The sequence below is a fragment of the Bufo bufo genome, chromosome 6 (genome assembly GCF_905171765.1).
Source record: "Bufo bufo chromosome 6, aBufBuf1.1, whole genome shotgun sequence".
NCBI classification, from domain to species: Eukaryota; Metazoa; Chordata; class Amphibia; order Anura; family Bufonidae; genus Bufo; species Bufo bufo.
In genome coordinates, this window is record NC_053394.1 from 269095342 (window position 1) to 269121942 (window position 26601).

At 40.6% G+C, this 26601-nt stretch overlaps 1 protein-coding gene across 1 annotated transcript in view; it reads right to left on the minus strand.

The window, feature by feature from the left end:
- Positions 1-4423: 4423 nt before the first annotated feature.
- ADAMTS14 (ADAM metallopeptidase with thrombospondin type 1 motif 14) overlaps positions 4424-26601 on the minus strand; it is a 237933-nt gene continuing 215755 nt past the window's right edge. Inside the window, 8 exon segments of the mRNA XM_040437079.1 lie at positions 4424-7316; positions 8719-8826; positions 11318-11447; positions 16138-16345; positions 20519-20651; positions 21280-21445; positions 23198-23361; positions 24323-24406. Coding sequence (XP_040293013.1) covers positions 6775-7316; positions 8719-8826; positions 11318-11447; positions 16138-16345; positions 20519-20651; positions 21280-21445; positions 23198-23361; positions 24323-24406 — 1535 coding nt within the window. The 3' untranslated portion in view covers positions 4424-6774.

A 26601-nucleotide genomic window follows, 5' to 3' on the forward strand; every position in this document is an offset into this window, starting at 1 on the left:
TGAACGCAGTGACGTCACCACAGGTCCTTTTCCTCACAGATGAAGGCAGAAGAGAAGCCGGGCTGTGCGATCAAGTGGATTAAGGTGAGTTAAATTATTATTATTTTTTTTAACCCCTCCAGCCCTATTGTACTATGCATTCTGTATTAAGAATATTATTTTCCCTTATAACCATGTTATAAGGGAAAATAATACAATCTACACAACACCTAACCCAAACCCGAACTTCTGTGAAGAAGTTCGGGTTCGGGTACCAAACATGCCGATTTTTCTCACGCGCGTGAAAAACGCATTAAAATGTTCCTGCAACGCACCCGCATCTTTTCCCGCAACACACCCGCAACGCCCGTGTGAAATCAGCCTTAGGCCGCTTTCACACAGTCTTTGGTCAGTGTTTGATCTGTGATTTCCATTAGTAATTGTGAGCCAGAAGTAGGCGCTGGTCAAAAATGCAGATCAAATGCAAATCTTTCCATTATACCATATTTGTGTATAAACACTTATGGTTTTGGCTCAATCACTGATGGAAATCAATGATCAAACACTGACCAAGCACTGACTCTTTGAAATAGGCCTTAGCATTACTAAAATGTTAGCAGTAGATAATGAATACATGTTTATTGTCCCAATGGATGAATACATGTAAATGTATGGTGCTGAAATCTGAGCATGGGGATATTTTCACTAATGCTTTTTTGCCAGATTTTGTGGCATGATATTATTTCAAGGTACCATATATTCTTGTTGGGAAGAATACCTCCATAATGCGGCATGTAGTGCAGCTTGTTACAATCTCATAGATTTGTATGGACTCTGTTCAACTCTGTTCCTCTGAAAAATGGGAGGTGCACAGAAATAAATGTCGACTGGGCTCCTAGCAGGCTATGGGCATAGGAGTTATGAATATCGATATGGTCATAGGCATGAGGCCTGAAGAAGGGGGTTTTATGTGCTATTTCTGCTGCAGAGACCAGATGAGAATGTTTTTGAAATGGCCATAGTGTCATTTTCCCCCACCGACTATAATAGGGAAAATAACAGTATACCGGTTCAATCGTCCATTTACCCAAACATTCTGAGGTATATCTTATGCAAAATTTAGAGTACTCATTTGGTTATATTTTAGAGGGTAGCTGTTAGTTACTCAAAATTGGTGCTTTTTTTTTTACAGCAGGAAAGTGGTGTACAGGGCTTGATAAATTCGTCCAGTGTATTAGAAATATTATTACAGGTCCCGTGGGGATGGAGATTTATACAAAGATTGAAAGCACATTGGTTCTCCTCAAGAAGAAAGGAAACTTTCTTTGTAGAGACCCTGGTAGATAAATATTCTATAAGTAAATATGCAACCCATTACAGAGTCTTTACACATAACTAGCTAGACCAGCCAAACCATAGACACCCATCTGTAGGAGCATTGTTTTAGAGTTTTTGCTCCTCCTCACTGTAGAGTAGGGTTCTATTTGCTGGGTGTGTTCCCTTAGATGCAGCTCTTGAAGGTACCATTTTTTCTTACAGAGATAGAGCTGATGAAGGGAGTAAAAGTACTATGTGCTGATAAGAGCAAATATTCACAGCTGCCTACAGATAAGTGTTTCTGGTTTGGCTGATATCACTAGTCATGTTTAAGGCTCTCTTATGGGTTGAAATTAGCTGACTGGGTAGGTACCTTTTTAGATGGCACGAGAGACAGTTTTCTTCCTTCTGGAGAAGAGATAATTTGCATACATTTCCCAGGAAGCACTGCCTATAGGACTCCCCACAGTTAACAAGGAGAACCAGTACAAGAACCAGTACCTTCCAATAACAATACTTAAAATAACACCAAAGACAGAAGTTGTGGACCTCAGGTCTTGCAGTAGATATGCCACAATGGATCAGTTTTGCTAGGAGTTTTCCTTTAAAGGCTTTTAAACTGTAAAGCTGAAATAGCACATTAGCCAGTAGCCGCTAATCAGATCACATCTAGAATACAGTAAAGGAGCAAGCTGACTGGTTGCTATGGACAACTACAACTCTTTCTCTTGGCATTATGTGTTTTATACCAAAGGCCCAAAGCTTTTATTTAATTTTTTTTTCAACAGCTACATATCTGACTAGGAAATGTTTTACAGTTTCATGATCATAAAATGTTTTATAGTAATGTAATTTGCCCCAACAGAAATCTTTGTTTTCTTTGTACAATTTGACTTATAAATATTATACATCTGGATCAGCAAGAAAACATAGTAATCTCTGTAACTAAAAAAGGTAAAAAAAGAAAGCATTCCACCGGTAGAGGCTTTTCTAGATTCTGTGGAAAGGGATTGAGAATCTGAGCATTGCCAGTTAAGAAGTGCATATATTTTTCAGCAAATCACTAGTTCCTCACAAGAAAGAAAATGAGAAAAAGGATCAAAGCACTCAAAATAGATAATATCAAAGTAATACAAGCAGAAATAAACTCAACAGTTGCAAAAAGGAATAAAAAGGCAAAAAAACTGTCTTGGGCATATTTATTATAAAATATTCTACTCGTATACCAAACGTATCTTCAATTTCTGTCTGAAAGCTCAGCTTTGAACACCATTAGATAGCACCCCTCTTCTAAGTTCTCTATACCAAAGGTAGTAAGTAAGACCCTGTGCAACACACTGAGTAACAGTACACTTTTTGTCTGATAACCAATAGCACCTCATTGATGCCTCATTTGAAGCTACTTATTGTATTTGCAGTACTTGCCTAAATGTTAAAACCCTATAGATGCACATTTCAGATAATACAAAGTACAGTCAGGTCCATAAATATTGGGACACCGACACAATTCTAACATTTTTGGCTATACACCACCACAATAGATTTGAAATAAAACAAACAAGATGTGCTTTAACTGCAGCCTGTCAGCTTTAATTTGAGGGTATTTACATCCAAATCAGGCGAACGGTGTAGAAATTATAAAAGTTTGAATATGTGCCTCCCACTTGTTAAGGGACCAAAAGTAATGGGACAGAATAATAATAATCATAAATCAAACTTTCACTTTTTATTACTTGGTTGCAAATCCTTTGCAGTCAATTACAACCTGAAGTCTGGAACGCATAGACATCACCAGACGCTGGGTTTCATCCCTGGTGATGCTCTGCTGGGCCTCTACTGCAACTGTCTTCAGTTCCTGCTTGTTCTTGGGGCATTTTTCCTTCAGTTTTGTCTTTAGCAAGTGAAATGCATGCTCAATCGGATTCAGGTCAGGTGATTGACTTGGCCATTGAATACCATTTCACTTCTTTCCCTTAAAAAACTCTTTGGTTGCTTTTGCAGTATGCTTTGGGTCATTGTCTATCTGCACTGTGAAGCGCCGTCCAATGAGTTCTGAAGCATTTGGCTGAATATGAGCAGATAATATTGCCCAAAACACTTCAGAATTCATCCTGCTGCTTTTGTCAGCAGTGACATCATCAATAAATACAAGAGAACCCGTTCCATTGGCAGCCATACATGCCCACACCATGACACTACCACCACCATGCTTCACTGATGAGGTGGTATGCTTAGGATCATGAGCACTTCCTTTCCTTCTCCATACTCTTCTCTTCCCATCACTCTGGTACAAGTTGATCTTGGTCTCATCTGTCCATAGGATGTTGTTCCAGAACTGTGAAGGCTTTTTTAGATGTCATTTGGCAAACTCTAATCTGGCCTTCCTGTTTTTGAGGCTCACCAATGGTTTACATCTTGTGGTGAACCCTCTGTATTCACTCTGGTGAAGTCTTCTCTTGATTGTTGACTTTGACACACATACACCTACCTCCTGGAGAGTGTTCTTGATCTGGCCAACTGTTGTGAAGGGTGTTTTCTTCACCAAGGAAAGAATTATTCGGTCATCCACCACAGTTGTTTCCGTGGTCTTCCAGGTCTTTTGGTGTTGCTGAGCTCACCGGTGCGTTCCTACTTTTTAAGAATGTTCCAAACTGTTGTTTTGGCCACGCCTAATGTATTTGCTATTTCTCTGATGGGTTTGTTTTGTTTTTTCAGCCTAATGATGGCTTGCTTCATTGATAGTGACAGCTCTTTGGATCTCAATTTTGAAAGTTGACCGCAACAGATTCCAAATGCAAATAGCACACTTGAAATGAACTCTGGACCTTTTATCTGCTCATTGTAATTGGGGTAATGAGGGAATAACACACACCTGGCCATGGAACAGCCGAGAAGCCAATTGTCCCATTACTTTTGGTCCCTGAACAAGTGGGAGGCACATATGCAAACTGTTGTAATTCCTACACCGTTCACATGATTTGGATGTAAATACCCTCAAATTAAAGCTGACAGTCTGCAGTTAAAGCACATCTTGTTTGTTTTATTTAAAATCTATTGTGGTGGTGTATAGAGCCAAAAATGTTAGAATTGCGTCGATGTCCCAATATTTATGGACCTGACTGTATCTCTCAGTTGAGATGCCCAGGTTGCCCAGCAAGTAATGGCACCCAATAAAATGGTACATCCTGAGCAGGCAACAGACTATTTTACTAGCTGTTCTAAGGGCTTTGAAGCTCCTTTCTATATTATGATTCAGTCATATTATAATGAGAAAAAACACAATTTAAATAGCACTATAGTGAAGCTGGTGAGGTTGTGTATATCATAAAAAGAGTCTTATGTGGCTGCTGTAAATCAATGGAGGAGGATACTCCTTTAACTTTTTTTCTTGTGAACGTCCACAGGGATCTACAAAGGCACTGCAATTTTAATAAACAAGGGGAAGGTGAAGACATTTTGAACCTCCTTGGAAAGTCCTAGTGTTTGCTATGGGCCTCCTCTACACTATATCTGTAAAAGTGACAGACTTGCAATATAGTTATCATGGAGCTATTGGATGACAGGAAGATTGATCTAGCTGAGAGGCAATCCTTGACAACCACTCTGGAAACCTTACTTTTCTTTCATGTAGCTAGTTGGAAGGGTGGTTCTGAATAATACAACACTAAGTAAATTTCTCCAGTCTAATTACCTCCTAATAACAACGGGGGGAAAAATGAGATACGGTCCTAAGAAGTTCTAAGAACAAAATACATACAACTAGATTTGCTAAAATATGGGGTAAACTTGAAAGAGCCTAAACAAACTAAGTTTTCACTCTTGACTGGTGCTATAAACAATGACTTTGGAATGAGGGATGCAAAATCCTCTCTTGTGACCTGGCAGGATGTACCTATACAGTCATTATCAGGTCCTGGTGTCTAAGCGGGCCCAGTGTCGTCTCTGGTATGAAAGAACACATTAGTTTAATAAATTGCATGGTGTGGTGACTTGGTATCAGATTTTGCACTGGGGCAAAAGAACGTCAAGTTATACCTCTTTTAACATGAGAACCTCTATTCAGTGACACTTTCATAATAGTCCGTATCCCAGCCAGTAGGGAAGAAGGGTGGGGTTGCTAAGGCATTCCAACTGGGTTCACTCCTTTACCCATGGCTGGCAAAAAATGAGACTGAAATCAAAATGAGTATCAAGGGAAAGGATAAGTTCTCAGATTTTAAAGTGAACTCAACAAACCGTCAGTGGAGATAGATGATTTGTATTCTGAGGATATAGTCTAAGATCAGTAGGTGCTTATACACTCATCTGGATAATTACAATGTTGGACAAATAAGACTAGACCTTCACCATGGAGCAGTCACACATGTACTTCATGGACAATGTTACTGCTTACCATTTTATTATATTGATACATATACTATCTTACATTATGGACCACTCCATGTTTGTATGGTTGTAAGGCAAGCTCTTATACGTTCTTTATATCTGGGATATATCAGCTGTTTGTGAATGACCTAGACTTTTATCTAACCAAGATCATATGGAAAGCAATACCACTTCACATTACATTGCTCCATTGACGTGTACCCCTTGATCAATATTCAAGCCAGCTCAAGCTTGCCATTGACTAGTATTGCTATCAAACTTGATCAAGTGTAAAGAAGTGAATATTGGGTTGTGGAGGGCTTTGGACAAAACAGGAGAATATCACTGACACCAGTATCATTGTGAGTATTTTGCCCCAACTATTAAAGAAAATACCTGAAAATTCACGGATGAAAGGTTATACTTATATTTCCAGAGCAATCCAATATCAACAGGAACAGGCAATGTGTGCTTGAATATATTAAGAATCCCATCATCAGACTATTGGATGTGTATCAATGGTAACCTCAATTTCTTCTTATTCCAATAATAATCTAGTAGCAGCAATAGATTAAATAAGTTAATGTGGTAGTATAAGGCCACTATTAAATCAGGTAAATGTAAGCATTTACTGACTTTAAAAACATCATAAATTGGAGCTTTGGAAATCAAAAATTTCACCGCATTTCACTGCAATTGACCCTACTTCACTGAGGTACAGAAAATGATTGGCTACAATGCAGCACCACTTTACATGTAAAATGCAGGCGGCTCTAAACTTATTCTAAACTAGAGAAAGCACCAGGTTTCATGTTCTTCATAGCTCAAAAAGAAAAAAATGGCCACTGGCCTGAAGAACTGAGGTGATAGAAATCTTTTTTGTGTTCTGAATCCAGTTGGTAGCACCCTTATGACATCATAAAGTGCATTCACACTGCACTGTGAGGTAAAAATACAGGGCCTTATGAACAACGACCCAAAGCATTAAAATGATGTCATTTCTCAATGCCCGAAAAGTGCTACCTGCAAAAGAGCCTTTTCTTTACTATTTTTATTTTAAAAAATTGTTCTCAGTGAGGCTGCCTCGCTGCTCCTTGTCATGTGCATGGAGGCTCATGTAGCAACTGTGTGCTCTTCTTCAGTATCTTCCCTTCTTCGTCTTAGAACTTCAGAAGATGACAATGCACTGGCCTTGCTCTGTTTATTAACAGAAGTTTTATTGGCTGGTGTACCTAGGTTCTCGGTAAGTCCACCGCTGTTTTCTGCAGGATATGTTTTTTCAATATTGGTCACTGAGCTGTTTTTTCCTTGCACCATTGCATTCCCATTGGTAACGTTGTTGGCTGCTGAATCCTGTTGAGTTTGTTCAGCTGCAAGAGCAGACAAAGGTGCATCCACTGGACTATTACCTACAGAGGTTTCAGTTAAAACAACTGTAGGAACAAGAGTTACCGGTGGGATTGGGCTAGGGAGGGTAGCACCCTCTGGTGCTCGGAGCTCCAGAGCTGCATGTTCTGAACTTGGAGTCAAGCTGGTAGGAGCTGTCTTCTTACTGCAGGATTCACAGCACAGCTTGTTGTATCCAGGTATAGAGCAGTACCGTGCCAAAACCTCCATCTGACAGAATATGGACTTGTCTCCTTGGCATGAGTCTTCTGTAGAGGAAAGAATTATTTGGTTAGACCGTCCATATTAATTATAAAATTTTATACTATATAGATTATACTTATAGATTATAGATTTGTAGTTAGCTTTGTTTTTCCTTTAGCTGGGGCCAGTGGCGTAACTACAACTGACTGGGCCCCACAGCAAATTTTTGAAGGAAACACAACTTCTCTGCTAACCCCAACCTCCTGTGGCTAGTCAAGATTGAGTTCTCAGACAAGGTCCACCAGCTGTTCCATCTGTTTCATACTGTGTCATTGTATATCATTTCATTGTATACTACTGTTGACGGGGCCCTGACAATAAAATCTTTTAGTCTTCCTTCTGAGGGGGCCCCTAGGGAGTCTGGGCCCCAAAGCAGCCACTTCCCCTGCTTCCCCTATAGCTACGCCCCTGGCTGGGGCAAAGATTGACTTTGCTTACCTAGTAGTGTATCCAAATACCCTGGTCAGGGGGAAGCGGCTTGTTGGCAACCCACTGGCACAAAGTTCATGGGGATTATGGCTTGCTGACATGAATTTTTATTTTTGTAGCAGAAGTGCAATTAGAAAGAGAGCATTACATCATCACATATTTCAACTTTGATGTAAAACAAGTGTGCATGAATTTAGAAATATGAACACTAGATGGCAGTATTTCAGTAGTGCTGATCTCAAGCGGCACTCCGAATGCCACATATGCTAGCTATAAAACATGCATCTATCTACTGATCATAGCAGACAGGAGAAATCCAACTTATTTTAAATATGCTGTCATTTGGTAGCCTTCATTATCAATGGGATGGGAAGTACATAGACTAGAGGGAATATAATAGCAAATAAATGGGGAGTTTGCGGAATCCTGCTATTTCAGATTTTACCCCTTGCAGGAGAAAAGAACCATTTACCCTTGAGCCTAGGCTTGATCAGAGTACGCAAGAGGATGAGGACAGGGGGCCAAACAGTAGATTTGCTTTCCAATATGGAGGCTTCTTAGAAGTCACACAATATATAATGTCTAACCAGGATGGTAAAGCTTTAATATCTGATAGTGAACCCACACTCACATATAGTAGATAATTGATTTCAAGTCAAAACTCCATAATTTGCTACTATCATTTCTGCTAAATACAGACGCCAGTCTCCGTCGAATTTGATGTCTCCTAACAAAGCAAGTGATATGTGTGCATTTCACTGATCTGGGTTTAACGTACTGTATTTATTCTACATTGATCTTATTTATCTCCTGATTTCTTTGCATACCGCCAGCTTTTGCATCAAACTGAGTCCTTTTTGGTTGTTGTGGGCCTTTTTGACAATATCAGATTCCAAAAATTCTTTCTGCCCCTAATTAACAAAGCAAATAATTGTGCTATGTACTGTATTTCTCTACATTGTGCTATTCCATACTTACTTGATATTTTATTCACATGATTTTTTGAGTTTAGTGAGGGGGCCCATGGGGTTTTGGGGGTACTTAAATCACTTGTTTCTGCTTGTTGAGTAAGCCCTGGAGATTTTCCTAAAAGAAAACAATAATAAATGTAATATTATTTTAGAACAGACATCCATAGAATGAAAAAATGAAACTACTGGAGGTTACGGAATTTTCTCTTGAAGGTGTTCTTCAGATACCAGATTCATTTTTTGTCATCATTAAGAAAATAAAAATACCATGCATTAGGACCCTTTCACTTTTTCACATTTTGTTATGTTGCAGCCTTGTGCTAAAATAAACAAAATTAAGTTTTCCCCATCATTCTGCACTCAGTACCCTATAATGACAAAGTGAAAACAGAATGTTTGACATCTTTGATAATTATTTGAAAAGGTAAAAATAAAATCTTGCTTTGACATAAGTATTCACACCCTTTACTCATTACTTAGTTGAAGCACTTTCGGCAGCAAATACAGCCTCCAGTGTTCTTGGTCATAATGCTGCAAGGTTTGCACACCTGAATTTTAGGATTTTCTGCCACTCTGTGCAGATCCTATAAAGCTCTGTCAAGTTGGATGGGGGACCGTCAGTATACAGACATTTTCAGGTCCCTCCAGAGATGTTCAATTGGGTTCATCAGGGCTCTGGCTGGGCCACTCATAGACATTCACAGAGTTGTCCCTAAGCCACTCCTGTGTTGTCTTGACTGTGTGCGAAGGGTCTCTGTCCTGTTAGAAGGTAAACCTTTGGCTCAGTTTAAGGTCCAGAGCACCGTGGATCAGGTTTTCATTAAGAATATCTCTGTACTTTGCTCCATTCAGCTTTCCATCAACTCTGACCACTTTCCCTGTCTCAACCTTTGAAAAACAACCACGTGTCGCATGATGCTGCCATCATGCGACACTGTAGGGATGGTATTGGGCAAGTGATGAGCAGTGCCTGATTTCCTCCAGAAATGGCACTCAGAACTGAGTCCAAAGAGTTCAAGAGTTCAATCTTGACTTCATTAGACCAGGGAATCTTGTTACTCACAGTCTGGGCCTTTCAGGTACTTTTTTGCAAACTCCAAGGGGACTTTCATGTGTCTTTTTACTGAGGAGAGGCTTATTTTTGGCCACAGATGGAATGCTACAATTATGAAAGTTTCTCCTGTCTGCACATTATATCTTTGGTGTGTAGCCAGACTGACCATTAGGTTCTTGGTCACCTCTCTTACTAAGGCCCTTCTCCCCAATTATGTAGCTTGGTGGGGCGGTCAGCTCTACTAACAGTCCTGTTTGTTCTTCCATTTAAGAATTATGAAGGCCACTGCGCTCTTGTGAACTTTCAGTGTAGCAGATTTTTTTGTACTCTGCTCCAGATCTGTGTGTCTACACAATCCTGTCTCTGTGAGAACTTATATAGACAGGATAGTGTTTTTCGAAATCATGTCCAATCAACTGAATTTACCGATGGTAGATTTCAATAAAGGTGTAGAAACATCTGAAGGATGATCAAGTGAAATGGGAGGACCAAAAGAGCTAAATTTCAAGTGTCATAGCAAAGGGTCTGAAATGTTCATGGCAAATTTTGGTTTTTCCTTTTTTTGTAAATTAGCAAAAATTTCTAATTCTGATTAGGATGTATTGAGTTCAGAATGATGGGGAAAACTCATTCTTTTTTTTATTTTAACAGAAGGCCGCCAGCATAGGAAAAAAGTGAAAGGGTCTGAAGACTTTCTGAATGCTAAACATTACAAGCATATGAAATATCTTCATGTGCAGTTCCCTGCTCACATGTTGCTGATACTGCCAGTTTAGCAGGGGTGAGCATGTTCTGTGAGGGTCCCCACATTGACTTTTATCACCTATCACTTCATGCAGACCCCTCCTCACTGCGCTTGATAAATGTCAGTTGTGCAAAAACTTTTAAATGGTTCTGGTATTTTGGATGGCAAAAATGTTGTAGACATCGAAGGGCTATTCAAATAATTAAAAGATAGAGACAATAAATGTAAAGTCAGTAGCTAATAAAAGAAAAGATTTAAAAAGCTCGAATATTACTATAATCATACATATTTGCTGATATTTAAATGGATATTGCAGGGCAAGAAAAAAGCTTTACCAGGGGGTGTACATGCTGTAAAAATAACAGAACCTATACCCACCTTACCAATCCCCCCATTGCTGCAGTTCTGCTCTGCAGTGAGCCAAAAATGTGGGTGGTCTGGTTATGTGGGTGATCTTATGCAGTGATTGACAGCCCCCACATGAATAGTAATGCAGTTAACTGTCAGTCACTGATAGTACTGCCTCATAAGTCCAGAATGAGCGGAGAGTCATATGAATAAACCTTTTCACATAAACCAAATATCAATCTGCTCCACTCCTCATGTCTGTGGCTCTTCCAGCTATTACAGCACCGTTTCTTAGATACATGTGCCAAATGTAGGTTAAATTGTTTAGCAATCAAGTCTGTACTATTTCACTGTGGTTTCCATAACCTCTGCTTGCATTCCTAAAACAATGTAACACTCAATTTCAAAAGTTGGTTCAACCAAAGTGAAAGCCATATGAGCTGCATCTTCTAATCATACCTGGGCAGGGGGCCATCTTGCAGACTTGGATTGTTTCAGGCTTTTCGCCATCACATTGACTGATAACGTTATCACTTGCTTTGCACACAACTTGGCGCTGCTGGATGCCCTCGCCGCAACTTGATGAGCACTGTGAAAGCCAACAAGATAACATCGGTCAAGAAAGAACACAGCTTGTGGAAGTGTAGAGATTTCCTTCAGAGAATGCAGGATGTGAAGTGTCTTCCAAGTCACTGGTCTCTTACAAACATACAGCAGATGCACCACAACCTCCCCTGAGCCTCATAAATAACTACAATAAATAGATATAAATGAAAAGCACATGGTGAGTAGCACAGATTCATGTATACTTTGTTTTTGCCAGAGTTGTTTTTTTTAACTAAATATTTACTTTTGTATACTTACATGCAGTAAAGCAGCTTTGACGTCAACGTCAAGAGAGGAAATTACACATCTGTTGCTGTCTTATCCATTGCGATTGCATAGAAATTAAGATAAAACTTTAAAGGGATTTTATTACTGAGGCATGTAGCCAATGGCCAATCATGTGGCCCCTTGATGAAAGCTTAGAGGAGTTGGGCAAGGGGCACATTGCTTGGAGGTCACCGTCATCAGACCCTCACCAATTGGACATTGACAGCATATCCTAACCTCTTTAACATTGCCATATAATGTACAGTTGTGGCCAAAAGTTTTGAGAATGACACAAATATTCGTTTTCACAAAGTTTGCTGCTAAACTGCTTTTAGATCTTTGTTTCAGTTGTTTCTGTGATGTAGTGAAATATAATTACACGCACTTCATACATTTCAAAGGCTTTTATCGACAATTACATGACATTTATGCAAAGAGTCAGTATTTGCAGTGTTGGCCCTTCTTTTTCAGGACCTCTGCAATTCGACTAGGCATGCTCTCAATCAACTTCTGGGCCAATTCCTGACTGATAGCAACCCATTCTTTCATCATCACTTCTTGGAGTTTGTCAGAATTAGTGGGTTTTTGTTTGTCCACCCGCCTCTTGAGGATTGACCACAAGTTCTCAATGGGATTAAGATCTGGGGAGTTTCCAGGCCATGGACCCAAAATGTCAACATTTTGGTCCCCGAGCCACTTAGTTATTACTTTTGCCTTATGGCACGGTGCTCCATCGTGCTGGAAAATGCATTGTTCTTCACCAAACTGTTGTTGGATTGTTAAAAGAAGTTGCTGTTGGAGGGTGTTTTGGTACCATTCTTTATTCATGGCTGTGTTTTTGGGCAAAATTGTGAGTGAGCCCACTCCCTTTTCATGAGAAGCAACCCCACACATGAATGGTCTCAGGATGCTTTACTGTTGGCATGACACAGGACTGATGGTAGCGCTCACCTTTTCTTCTCTGGACAAGCCTTTTTCCAGATGCCCCAAACAATCGGAAAGAGGCTTCATTGGAGAATATGACTTTGCCCAGTCCTCAGCAGTCCATTCACCATACTTTCTGCAGAAGATCAATCTGTCCCTGATGTTTTTTATGAAGAGAAGTGGCTTCTTTGCTGCCCTTCTTGACACCAGGCCATCTTCCCAAAAGTCTTCGCCTCACTGTGCGTGCAGATGCGCTCACACCTGCCTGCTGCCATTCCTGAGCAAGCTCTGCACTGGTGGCACTCCGATCCCGCAGCTGAATCCTCTTTAGGAGACGATCCTGGGGCTTGCTGGACTTTCTTGGACGCCCTGAAGCCTTCTTAACAAGAATTGAACCTCTTTCCTTGAAGTTCTTGATGATCCTATAAATTGTTGATTGAGGTGCAATCTTAGTAGCCAACAATATCCTTGCCTGTGAAGCCATTTTTATGCAACAGCAATGATGGCTTGCACGCGTTTCTTTGCAGGTCACCATGGTTAACAATGGAAGAACAATGATTTCAAGCATCATCCTCCTTTTAACATGTCAAGTCTGCCATTTTAACCCAATCAGCCTGACATAATGATCTCCAGCCTTGTGCTCGTCAACATTGTCACCTGAGTTAACAAGACGATTACTGAAATGATCTCAGCAGGTCCTTTAATGACAGCAATGAAATGCAGTGGAAAGGTTTTTTTTTGGGATTAAGTGAATTTTCATGGCAAAGAAGGGACTATGCAATCCATCTGATCACTCTTATAACATTCTGGAGTATATGCAAATTGCTATTATAAAAACTTAAGCAGCAACTTTTCCAATTTCCAATATATATGTAATTCTCAAAACTTTTGGCCACGACTGTACATTTTTCTGCTACGTACTTAAGTCACCAGTCCCTGATGATTTTTAATAATGGGATTGAAAGTCAAAGAGAGGCTCTATACATATTAAGCTACAAACCGGATTCCAAAAAAGTTGGGACACTATACAAATCGTGAATAAAAACTGAATGCAATGATGTGGAGGTGCTAACTTCTAATATTTTATTCAGAATAGAACATAAATCACGAAACTAAAGTTTAAACTGAGAAAATGCACCATTTTAAGGGAAAAATATGTTGAATCAGAATTTCATGGTGTCAACAAATCCCCAAAAAAGTTGGGACAAGGCCATTTTCACCACTGTGTGGCATCTCCCCTTCTTCTTACAACACTCAACAGACGTCTGGGGACCGAGGAGACCAGTTTCTCAAGTTTAGAAATAGGAATGCTCTCCCATTCTTGTCTAATACAGGCCTCTAACTGTCAATCGTCTTGGGCCTTCTTTGTTGCACCTTCCTATTTATGATGCACCAAATGTTCTCTATAGGTGAAAGATCTGGACTGCAGACTGGCCATTTCAGTACCCGGATCCTTCTCCTACGCAGCCATGATGTTGTGATTAATGCAGAATGTGGTCTGGCATTATCTTGTTGAAAAATGCAGGGTCTTCCTGAAGAGATGACGTCTGGATGGGAGCATATGTTGTTCTAGAACCTGAATATATTTTTTCTGCATTGATGGTGCCTTTCCAGACATGCAAGCTGCCCATGCCCACACGCACTCATGCAACCCCATACCATCAGAGATGCAGGCTTCTGAACTGAGCGTTGATAACAACTTGGGTTGTCCTTGTCCTCTTTAGTCCGGATGACATGGGCGTCCCAGATTTCCAAAAAGAACTTCGAATCGTGACTCGTCTGACCACAGAACAGTCATTCCATTTTGCCACACTCCATTTTAAATGATCCCTGGCCCAGTGAAAACGCCTGAGCTTGTGGATCTTGCTTAGAAATGGCTTCTTCTTTGCACTGTAGAGTTTCAGCTGGCAACGGCGGATGGCACGGTGGATTGTGTTCACTGACAATGGTTTCTGGAAGTATTCCTGAGCCCATTCTGTGATTTCCTTTACAGTAGCATTCCTGTTTGTGGTGCAGTGTCGTTTAAGGGCCCGGAGATCACGGGCATCCAGTAGGGTTTACGGCCTTGACCCTTAGCACAGAGATTGTTCCAGATTCTCGTGAATCTTCGGATGATGTTATGCACAGTTGATGATGATAGATGCAAAGTCTTTGTAATTTTTCGCTGGGTAACACCTTTCTCATATTGCTCCACTATCTTTCTGCGCAACATTGTGGGAATTGGTGATCCTCTACCCATTTTGGGTTCTGAGAGACACTGCCACTCTGAGAAGCTCTTTTTATACCCAATCATGTTGCCAATTGACCTAATTAGTGTTTAATTGGTCTTCCAGCTCTTCGTTATGCTCAAATTTACTTTTTTCCAGCCTCTTATTGCTACTTGTCCCAACTTTTGGGGATTTGTTGACACCGTGAAAATTGGAATCAACGTATTTTTCCTTTAAAATGATACATTTACTCGGATTAAACGTTTGATCTGTCATCTACGTCTATTACAAATAAAATATTGACATTTGCCATCTCCACATCATTGCATTCAGTTTTTATTCACAATTTGTTTAGTGTCCCAACTTTTTTGGAATCTGGTTTGTATATGTGCCAGAATAAAACTGCCATTCATCCTTTTGGAATGTATGTATGTGTCTTAGACACTTTTTGTGCCTCCCTTGGTAATGGGGTGTGGGCTATCGTGAAAGCCATGGCTTAAGAAGCGCTAGTGTGCACCAAAATGATACTAAAATGTTGTAGCAAAGTTAGCCAACCAATTGGTGATATGAAGTTAGACAAAAGTATCTAAAAATGCACCAAATAAATCTGAAAATTGGCACTATTAGGATTAGTAAATAATTATTACAGAGAGAAAATGTATTCAATCATGTTACATCAGCTTACAATCTAAGGGGATTTTAACAAGATCAACGTTTGATATTCCAGCCTCTATTTCCCCTGCGCTGCTGAAGGATGCACTTAATTTATGGCAAGGCCTCATCATAATTTAGGCATATCCTCCTAAACTGAAATCTATGGCAGCTCGGATTTGTCTTCACCAGAAAAATGGCCCTAAAAAAGATAATTGTGTCGGACCACTGACCCCCTTCACTCCCACCCCCCCCCTCCCTACTCTCCCTCAATCAACCCTTGGAAATGGAGAGGGGCGGTGTAGAATAAATTTAGTCCCAGAGCGTGTTAAAAATTCCTGTGGCATAGGTAGACGATAAATCCAATAAATCTCCCCCTACGTGTTCACTGGCACATATTAGCAGTCAGATCTAGCATCTGCCATGGATATGGGATGTATAGTCAGTTGTTGTGAAATCCCCCTGACCAGGTGCCATTGCCCTGGAAAGAATACTGTAAATTAATGAATTCATATTCTATTTCTACACAATGCACACTCCTACAAGAGAAAATGTAATTGCTACTTCACAGTTCTCTATTTACTAAGTAAATCCTCTCTCAATGACCACCGTACAAGTACTAACCTGTGACCAGGCTCCTGTTCTCCACTGTGCAGGACATGGTATACGGTTGCATGGCCTCCTCGGTTCTGGACGCTCAGCGGTACAGTATTTTGTATGGACAGTGCGATTGGTGCCATTTTGCAGGTGCTGGATACATTGGACTAGCCTTGTTTGGACACCCAGCTTGCCACACGTTTTGCTGCAAAGTCCCCACTCGTCTGCTACCCATCTACAAGAAAAATCAAACATTTGTTTTTGTACTCAATTATAATTTTGGAATAGTGTTCTATGACCCCATTATACAGTGACTAACCTGGCTACAGGACATAAATAAATGTGCAGTGCATCATTCTGCATTTAGACCTAGTCATTCTGTGATTAATTTGAGAAGCTTAGCAAGATGGAAGCAAGATGTCAGTGAGTCTATCTTTTCTGTTGAAGCCTTTAGAAAGCCACGATGATAACCAGACACAATGAGGTAACCTAAATAAAGCTGACCATCAAAAACTTTATGTAAGCGCACCTTTCCCACAACTCACTGAATAAATGAATAAAAAAAAAATGTTTTGCTTCTCTAAGAATTAAATTTAACCCAGTTAAGTTAAAAGTTCAATTGAAAGTATAATATGCTAGAATCTATACTTTATGTAAAAATAATAATGAATTTACATGATTTTGCATTCCCATCTGGACATTTAATTCCACAGGATATGCCATAAATCTCTAATAGGTGCAGGTCACAGAGGTGAAACTCCCATCTGTCTTGAGAGCAAGGCCTTATCTCACCTGCCTGGAATGCATACAGCTCTCTCCATTTATTTCTATGGAATTCTCAAAACACTAGTTGAGTAAGTACACTTGGATATTTTCACAAACTCCACAGAAGTGAATACAGTGACCTATTCATGTGCGGCATATGCCTGTTGGACATTTATGGCATATGCCATAAATATCCAGCTATGACTATCCCTTTAAAACCCCTAAAACTTAATCCATAACATTGTAGAGTCTTAAAGTGACTTTCTGAGTTGGGCACCTGCCACATGGCAATAGGGCATATAGGTGTTATAGAAGGGGGTTATCCTCTATTAGCCAGAGCATAGAGCAATGTCTCCCAATCATAGTTACCAAAGACCTGGATTTCTTGAGCCCTAATCAGGGGATCTCCAGGAGCACAGCACCAAACCAGACTTCCACTATGGAAGGCAAACTAATCTTGTACTATCAAATACAGTTAGATCTCTCTCTCTCTCTCTATATATATATATATACAGCTGGCTCAAAAAAATAAAGGGAACACTTAAACAACACAATGTAACTCCAAGTCAATCACACTTCTGTGAAATCAAACTGTCCACTTAGGAAGCAACACTGAGTGACAATCAATTTCACATGCTGTTGTGCAAATGGGATAGACAACAGGTGGAAATTATAGGCAATTAGCAAGACACCCCCAATAAAAGAGTGGTTCTGCAGGTGGTGAACACAGACCAACTCTCAGTTCCTATGCTTCCTGGCTGATGTTTTGGTCACTTTTGAATGCTGGCGGTGCTTTCACTCTAGTGGTAGCATGAGACGGAGTCTACAACCCACACAAGTGGCTCAGGTAGTGCAGCTTATCCAGGATGGCACATCAATGCGAGCTGTGGCAAGAAGGTTTGCTGTGTCTGTCAGCGTAGTGTCCAGAGCATGGAGGCGCTACCAGGAGACAGGCCAGTACATCAGGAGACGTGGAGGAGGCCGTAGGAGGGCAACAACCCAGCAGCAGGACCGCTACCTCCGCCTTTGTGCAAGGAGGAACAGGAGGAGCACTGCCAGAGCCCTGCAAAATGACCTCCAGCAGGCCACAAATGTGCATGTGTCTTCTCAAACGGTCAGAAACAGACTCCATGAGGGTGATATGAGGGCCCGACGTCCACAGGTGGGGGTTGTGCTTACAGCCCAACACCGTGCAGGACGTTTGGCATTTGCCAGAGAACACCAAGATTGGCAAATTCGCCAGTGGCGCCCTGTGCCCTTCACAGATGAAAGCAGGTTTACACTGAGCACATGTGACAGACGTGACAGAGTCTGGAGACGCCGTGGAGAACGTTCTGCTGCCTGCAACATCCTCCAGCATGACCGGTTTGGCATAGGGTCAGTAATGGTGTGGGGTGGCATTTCTTTGGAGGGCCGCACAGCCCTCCATGTGCTCGCCAGAGGTAGCCTGACTGCCATTAGGTACCGAGATGAGATCCTCAGACCCCTTGTGAGACCATATGCTGGTGCGGTTGGCCCTGGGTTCCTCCTAATGCAAGACAATGCTAGACCTCATGTGGCTGGAGTGTGTCAGCAGTTCCTGCAAGACGAAGGCATTGATGCTATGGACTGGCCCGCCCGTTCCCCAGACCTGAATTCAATTGAGCACATCTGGGACATCATGTCTCACTCTCTGTCCAGGAGTTGGCAGATGCTTTAGTCCAGGTCTGGGAGGAGATCCCTCAGGAGACCGTCCGCCACCTCATCAGGAGCATGCACAGGCGTTGTAGGGAGGTCATACAGGCACAGGGAGGCCACACACACTACTGAGCCTTATTTTGACTTGTTTTAAGGACATTACATCAAAGTTGGATCAGCCTGTAGTGTGTTTTTCCACTTTAATTTTGAGTGTGACTCTAAATCTAGACCTCCATGGGTTGAAAAATTTGATTTTGTTGTCAGCACATTCAACTATGTAAAGAACAAAGTATTTCAGAAGAATATTTAATTAACTCAGATCTAGGATGTGTTATTTTTGTGTTCCCTTTATTTTTTTGAGCAGTGTATATATATATATATATATATATATATTTTTTTTTTACCTGTTTACTAAAACATATTCAAGTTATAGTAATATAATGTAAAATATAAATCCACGACACACTCCGTTATTCCCCCCAAAATAACGGAGTGCCTTCCAAAAAATTTTTCATAGTAATATAATGGACATGGACTACCTGTTTACTAAAACATATTCAAGTTATAGTAATATAATGGACATGGACATAAAGTCCAGACTTTTAGCTTTCATTTGAGAGTATTCACATTAAAATTGGATGAAGGGTTTAGGAGTTTCAGTTCCTTTAAATGTGGCATCCTGTTTTTAAAGGGATCAAAATTAATTGGACAATTGACTCAAAGGCTGTATAATGGGCAGGTGTGGTCAATTCCTTCATTATTTAATTCTAAATTAAGCACATAAAAGGCCTGGAGTTGATTTGAGGGGTGGTGCTTGCATTTTGAAGATTTTGCTGAGAAGTAAACATATGCGGTCAAAGGAGCTCTTTATACAGGTCGTACTTTGATTCCGGCCGCCTCTCGGCATGTTTGCCGTGCTGGCGCCGGAACTCCGGCCCGCCCCAATTATAGTAAATGGGGCCGGAGTGGTAGTCCGGGGGCACGCGTGCACTAGTGGCAGCACGGATCCGACAGGCTGTTCACTTGCTGGAACAGCCTGCCGGAGTTCCTTGCCGCTAGTGTGAAACTAGCCTTACAAGATGCTTTGCTGCCCCTACACCAAGCTTATAGAAAGTGTTAGGATAGCATTAAAGTGGTTGTCTCACTTCAGCAAATGGCATTTATCATGTAGAGAAAGTTAATACAAGTTATTACTAATGTATTGCGATTGTATATTGCCTCCTTTGCTGGCTGGATAAATTTTTCCACCACAATGTACTTTGCTTGTATCCAGGGGTTACGACCACCCTGCTATCCAGCAGCAGTGGCCATGCTTGCACACTATACAGAGATGCTGGTGTCTTTTTGTATAGTGTGCAGACACAGCCACCACTGCTGGATTGCAGGGTGGTCGTAACCCCTGGATAAGAGCAATGTATAATGTGATGGAAAGGGTAAATCAAGCCAGCAAAGGAAGCAATATGGACAATCACAATACATAAGTAAGTGTCTTCAAAAAATTGCATTTATCATGTAGAGAAAGTTAGTACAAGAACTTTCTCTACATGATAAATGCAATTTTTTGAAGTGAGACAACCCTTTTAAGGTTTCCCCAAGAAAGTAAACATTTTTCAGACGTTCCCCTGTAAATAAGTTTGGAAATCACCGGGATGGATGCTAAAACTGATGATATTCAAGACTGTTGGTGACCTTGGGATGTAACATTTTATTCTGCTAAATTTTACTCATCCTCTATTTATAATTTTTTTGATAGGTGGTCACAATGTTTTATCTGTTGACCTATAGCTGTGGTCATTGGAAAAGCTATTATCGGGATTAATTATCTTTTTGACAACCGTATTCACATGTGGTTTACTAACCATGTCCTAAAATCTGCACTCTTGTCAAGCAATGGTTAGGTTGTTAATTGGTAAATGATATAAATTTAGACAATACTTTTAGGATCAAGTTACTAACTTGTTCATACCCTGGCTGGGAGCATTCGTGCAAGTTACACCGTTTACGAATAGGCTTTGGTTTCTTGTTGTTGTCACATAGGGTACGTTGAACCATCCTGCTGTCACTTTTTCTCCGACATCCATACTTTGTATACTGGATACCTGTGAGGTGTGACAATATAAATTTATAAGATTTACAGTGTTACTTGATGTTGTGCTCTTGCACATTATGAAGCCGGGAAGGGCTTTGGGAAGGGCTTATTAATGTTGTAGCCTGAAATATCACAATAATGCATCTCATACCTTGGTGCATATGTGGCTGGGACAAAATATTTGAGCAGTTTTGGAGGGTTGTCTCTTTGAGTTGGGAATATAATGATGTTGTGATTTTGTTACTGGTTATTTGGCCTGTATTCCCAGATACAGTATGTACCAGTCCATGTAACCATTAGCAATGATGGTTGAACAGGAAATGTTGAAAATTGTGTAATTGCTCATATCTGTCGTATTACTGGGGTCATTAATATTGACATTTTAGTATATGTAGGTTGTAGATAAACCCCTCTCTGTTTGTGGCTATACACATAAGATGGATATTGGTCAAATACCCATGGAGACAACTGGTATCTCCCTTAAATTTCTTATAATCATGTATGACCTTCCTTAGCCAACAATTAAAGCTACTTCAAGCTCACACCTCCACTTTAGTGGTATAACAGGGTTGTCCCACTCAATCAACAGGTTATAAAGGAAGGTTAGAAGGGGCTCCAACCTCTGAAAGCTTGCTTACCTCCACCACATGCTTTGGAACATTGGGACCAACTTTTCAGTGCCCATTCATAAGAATCCATCTCCTCCAGTAGAACATTGTTGTTACCAATCATTGGTAAAAGGTCTTCATGAATAATATATTTATATGTTAGGCTGCTCTTTACCTCCTCATCCTGGGGCACAACCTTGAAGGCAGTAAGACAATGGCATGATAGACTCATTCCCAAGAATATGCTTTGAGAAATTGCAATAAAAGACCGAGTATGAATGAATAAATAAGTCTAACAGTTTAAGCACTTAAAGGAATATGTTAAGTTATGCCCTATCAAGGATAGGGATAACTATTAGATGAACTAATCTATTAATTTCTATGGGAGTTTTAGAAATAGCCGAGCGCTATACTAGGCTGTCTCCGGAACTTCCATAAAAATGAGCCTGCATGCCCAGACAGCCACTTTGTTTATTTTGGGGAGCTCAACAGGGTACAGAGGGTACAGAGATCCTGTGATCTATGGGCTCCCAGTGGTAGGACCCCCACAGTTGTAATAGTTATCCCCTATCCTGTGGAATACTATATTAATGGAAATAACTACATTTTTATTCACTAATTAAAACCAGATACTGAGACATTCTTATTTCTAATCTGTTTTTATTTTCTGATGGCATATTTTCTTTTTTACAATCTGTACATTCTTTTGCTGGCTACCATATTACCTGACCAGCAGTTGGCTGAATTCAGAGATATGCTTTACAGTAGGCACATGGGCAATAGGAGCCTGTAGTCAGAAGAAGAATTATTGACTTCTATGAAAGAATTTGTCATTGTGCAGGGATGGGGAGAATATGAGCTGTGATCATCACCTATTGTGAATAGTGTTATTCTGTTTTATCTATATACTTAGGTGTTACATTTCATTGTAATCCAGAAATGATATTGAGATGACTGTTGAAAAGTGATTTCTACAGAAGAGGAATGGCCAGCCTACTTTTAGGCTTAGTTGCCAGAGTGAAACTGTAGGATTTTAGGATTGTTTTAATTATAGTAGAAGAAAAACACATGTATCTTAGAACATTCTCTCATGTAAAAACTCTTTCAAACCCCCAAGTAAGGTCTAGAACAGGCATGGCCAACCTGCGGCTCTCCAGCTGTTGTAAAACTACAACTCCCAACATGCCCTGCTGTAGGCTGATACCTGTAGACTGTCCGGGCATGATGGGAGTTGTAGTTTTGCAACAGCTAGAGAGCCTCAGGTTGGGCATCCCTGGTCTAGAAGGTGTGACATTGTCTGAAAACAAGGCAATATAAATGTTATTTCACCTTTCACACAGTTAGAGACACTCCCATAATGTCCGTTTTTGTAACTAGTAGTGATCGATTCATCTGCTTGAAATCATCTGTGTTACAGAGTTGCTTTGATGCTGTTATATGTAACATACATCATAAATGTGTAATTTTAGTGAATGTAGAAGGCTGTGGATAAGCTAAAGCAGATTTGCTTCAGGCACTTAGGAAGATGTCGATACATTTGCAACCAATGACAAGGAAAGCAACTTGCGTCTTGCAGTTCCTCTGCATATTGTATTTATAATGGCAGCATTTCTGCAAACCTTAATATGTCAATTTAAAATGCATAAAATGTTATATTGACCGACAAAAAAAAAAAAAAAAGGGGAGAGAATTTTGGACAATGTTATCATTTCATAAAAGTCAGTGCGGCTGTGTGCTGTGCATTCCCTCCCTGCTGGGGGTGAGTGCTGATTGATGGCCTGCTGCATCTGCACAGGTTGCATATAATATGTATTTGCTTATGGCTCAGTGTTACATGAGCTCCATAGTAACTTCTCCTGTATGCTTACCAGTGTGACTGTGAATAAATAATATCTTATTGCAGTGATTAAGTTCAACATGTACAATCATAGTGGTAAATGGATCTCACCAGGACCACAATGGGTTCATGCAATGGCCCATTGGTTTTCACAGTTTTCTTCCCATCTTCAACAGTGAATTCCCACTCCAAACCAATTTCTATAAAAGTTCTCGATTTATTATCTTTGCCTTTAGCATTCAGGATAAAGTTTCCACTCACTTGATTTTTAATAGCTGTAAGAATATCACACAATGAAACATAACAATGATAGACTTTACCACCAGCAACTTTAAAGTTAATTGTACTGTGTTCATATATACATTGTATCTGGCCAGGGGCGGACTGGCAATAGATCCTACAGGGAAATTTCTAGGTGGGCCGATGTTCAGAGGGCCGCTCAAGCCCTCCTCACGGCCGCCAGCCGGTTACATGATGACCTTATGCTCTCAGCACTAGTTAATGCTGGGACCATAAATACAGTGACTTTTTTTTGTATAAGAAAATAATACCAAACATGTTATTTTTAGGTTCATAATTGTTTGCTGATTAATCTCCTATTATAAGATTATACAAGTTGGAGTCCATTTTATATTACTAGCTTCAGACTCTCCTTTCAGACCTGCATAAATTTAGATAATAAATTGCTATGGGGAGATTACTGCATCATGATGCATACAGTTCTATTGAAACTAAAAGGGTATTCTGCTGATAAGCAATTATCATCTATCCATTGGCTGGGTCATAAGTGCTATAATGGTAGATGTCTGATCACTGAGTTCCTCATTGATTGTGCATTCTTAATCACCACTCCATTCAAATGCTGCTATTGGCTAGGGGCAATGGGAAGCAGGGGTCATTAGTTTTGGCAATCAGTGGGTGAATAGGTGTTTATTACTTATGACTGGAATATCTCTATAATAATAAATCTGCCTTCAGCTCTCCAATAGGCTTCTCCTTTAAATAACTATAATGGTTTAACTCCAACATCTGAGCCATTGGCCAAGTGGCTTGTGAGCTGGCAAAACTATTCCATAACTTTTATCCTTAAACATTTGGAACTTGACAACTTTTGAAAAGCCCAGGTTCCATATTTGAAAACTTTGACCCAAAACAAAATTTGGTCAGATGTGCAATGCAATGACGTATATAATAAAATTACTGATTTAAACTTTTCAAAGGACTGGATCCTCTTACCGAGACTGTTAGAAGATGTTTCTGTCTCTTCTATTTGTATGTGCCTGGCTCCTGCTGGAATCTCAAACATTTTTAAAACGCCAGCTGCAATAAAATGAGGATACTTTAAAGATTTTGAATTAACTTTATCAAACAAGTACTTAATTTAGAAAACACAATAGTTAATGAACAGTCATCTTAAATGGCCACAAACATTTCACACAAGTTTGCATAAATCAATAGTACCTCTTTCTCCACTTATCGGCTATTCCCCATCCCTCCTAAACTAAAGGCCCTTTTTACATGGGCTGAGGATTATTGGCAATTAATGTGTTTTGGAAGCCTTGTTCATAGTAGTTGGCTTGCGTACTCACCCAACAAATGAGCAAATGCGAATAAGGACAAATGATTGTAGTAGCAATTTTACATCCGCATTCAGAGGGGATGATTGCTGCATGTAAGTGCAGCTGATTGAGTGGGCAATGATTGGGGATAAACAAATTATTCTCAATCTTTGTTCTGTGTATCTCCATATGTAAATGGACGCTAACATTCTCCAAAGACTTCAACTGTCAGCATGTAATTTAATGCTTTAGTGAGCTGACAGCCTGTCTCTCAATCTTGGAGAATATTACCTTAGAGGATGTGGATAGAAGTGCTGCCTAGTGGAGATAGAGCCATTTTTCTGTAGGATATAATGTAAAGTTATTGAAATACTATACAAGTATCATCAAGGATCTAGAAAAGCTTTGATGGTGTTACTCCTAAGCCTTGACCTGTTCTGCCCTCAGTCTAGTTCTCACAGTCTCAGACCTGATCTTCCCTCATTTAAATAATTTGAGACAAATTAGTTGCTAAGGACGCATTGACTGACAGCCAGAATTAAAAAAACTTGAAGCTATAGACAGTGGATACATTCAGGGCCGTCTTTAATATTGATTGGACCCTGGGAAAAAATTTACTTGGGCCCCCTGGATCCCGCCTTCCCACACCCTAGCATGCAATCACGCCCTCCACCACAACACACACACCTGGTAGAGTACAGTGAATGACTGTAAATACTTCCAGTTCTGAAGACTCCAGTGGCTCTGGATCAGTGCTCTGGGCAGCTGGGCTCAGGCTGGAAGTGGGCACCGCTCTGCAGGAAGGAGACCGGGGCTTGGCTCACCCTAGTATTACAGTGCACTCCAGAACCCCACAGTAAAGCAGTATAGCACCCCACAATATACAGCAACCCAACGGTATACAGCACCCCAGAGTATACAGTAGAGCAGTATAGCACTCCACAATATACAGCTCCCCACAGTATACAGCACCCCAAACTATACAGAATACAGCAGCTCACAGTATACAGCACCCCAAACTATACAGAATACAGCACCTCACAGTATACAGCAGCCCACAGTATACAGCAACCCAGGTATACAGTAAAGCAATATAGTACCCCACAGTATACAGCACCCCAATGGTATACAGCACCCCACAGTATACAGTAGAGCAGTAGAGCACCCCACAGTATACAGCACCCCATAGTATACAGTAGAGCAGTATAGCACACCACAGTATACAGCACCCCATAGTATACAGTAGAGCAGTATAGCACCCAGTATATAGCACCCCACAGTATACAGTAGAGCAGTATAGCACACCACAATATACAGCACCCCACAGTATACAGCACCCGACAGCATACAGTAAAGCAGTATAGAACCCCACAGTATACAGCCCCCCACAGTATACAGTAGCTTACAGTATATTAGTATAACAGCACCTGTCACATTTTACTGATGTAATCTTCACACAAAAAAGCTCCACAAGTCTGGAAAACTTCTCCTGCAGCAACACTCCTGGTAGACAGGACCATTGATGACCTCATAGCCATGTGACCAGTAATCTTGCTAGGTTACTGGTCACATGGTGATGATGTCATCTAAGGTCCTTAAGAGAATCGCAGCTCTCATAGTTCCCTGCCTGGAGTGCCAGCCGGCAGGCAGGCATTGCATAGCATGGCAGCACCCCACTGTGTAGCTGACAGCCTGACACCCGGGGCAGCGGCCAGCAGGGCTCATGAGGAAGCTGCCTTGGGCCCCCCAGGAGCCACTGGGCCCGGGGCAGCTGCCCCTTGTTAAAGATGGCCCTGGATACATAGCAACAAGTCTGTCTCATATGACTCAGAACAACTTGGTAGCAGCCCTAGATCTGTCATACCATTCTCCATATCATGAGGATCATTCATTTTCAAATTATTTCTAAAATGTAAGTATGGAGTGGAACCTCTTTAATATTTTTATTTTATAAAT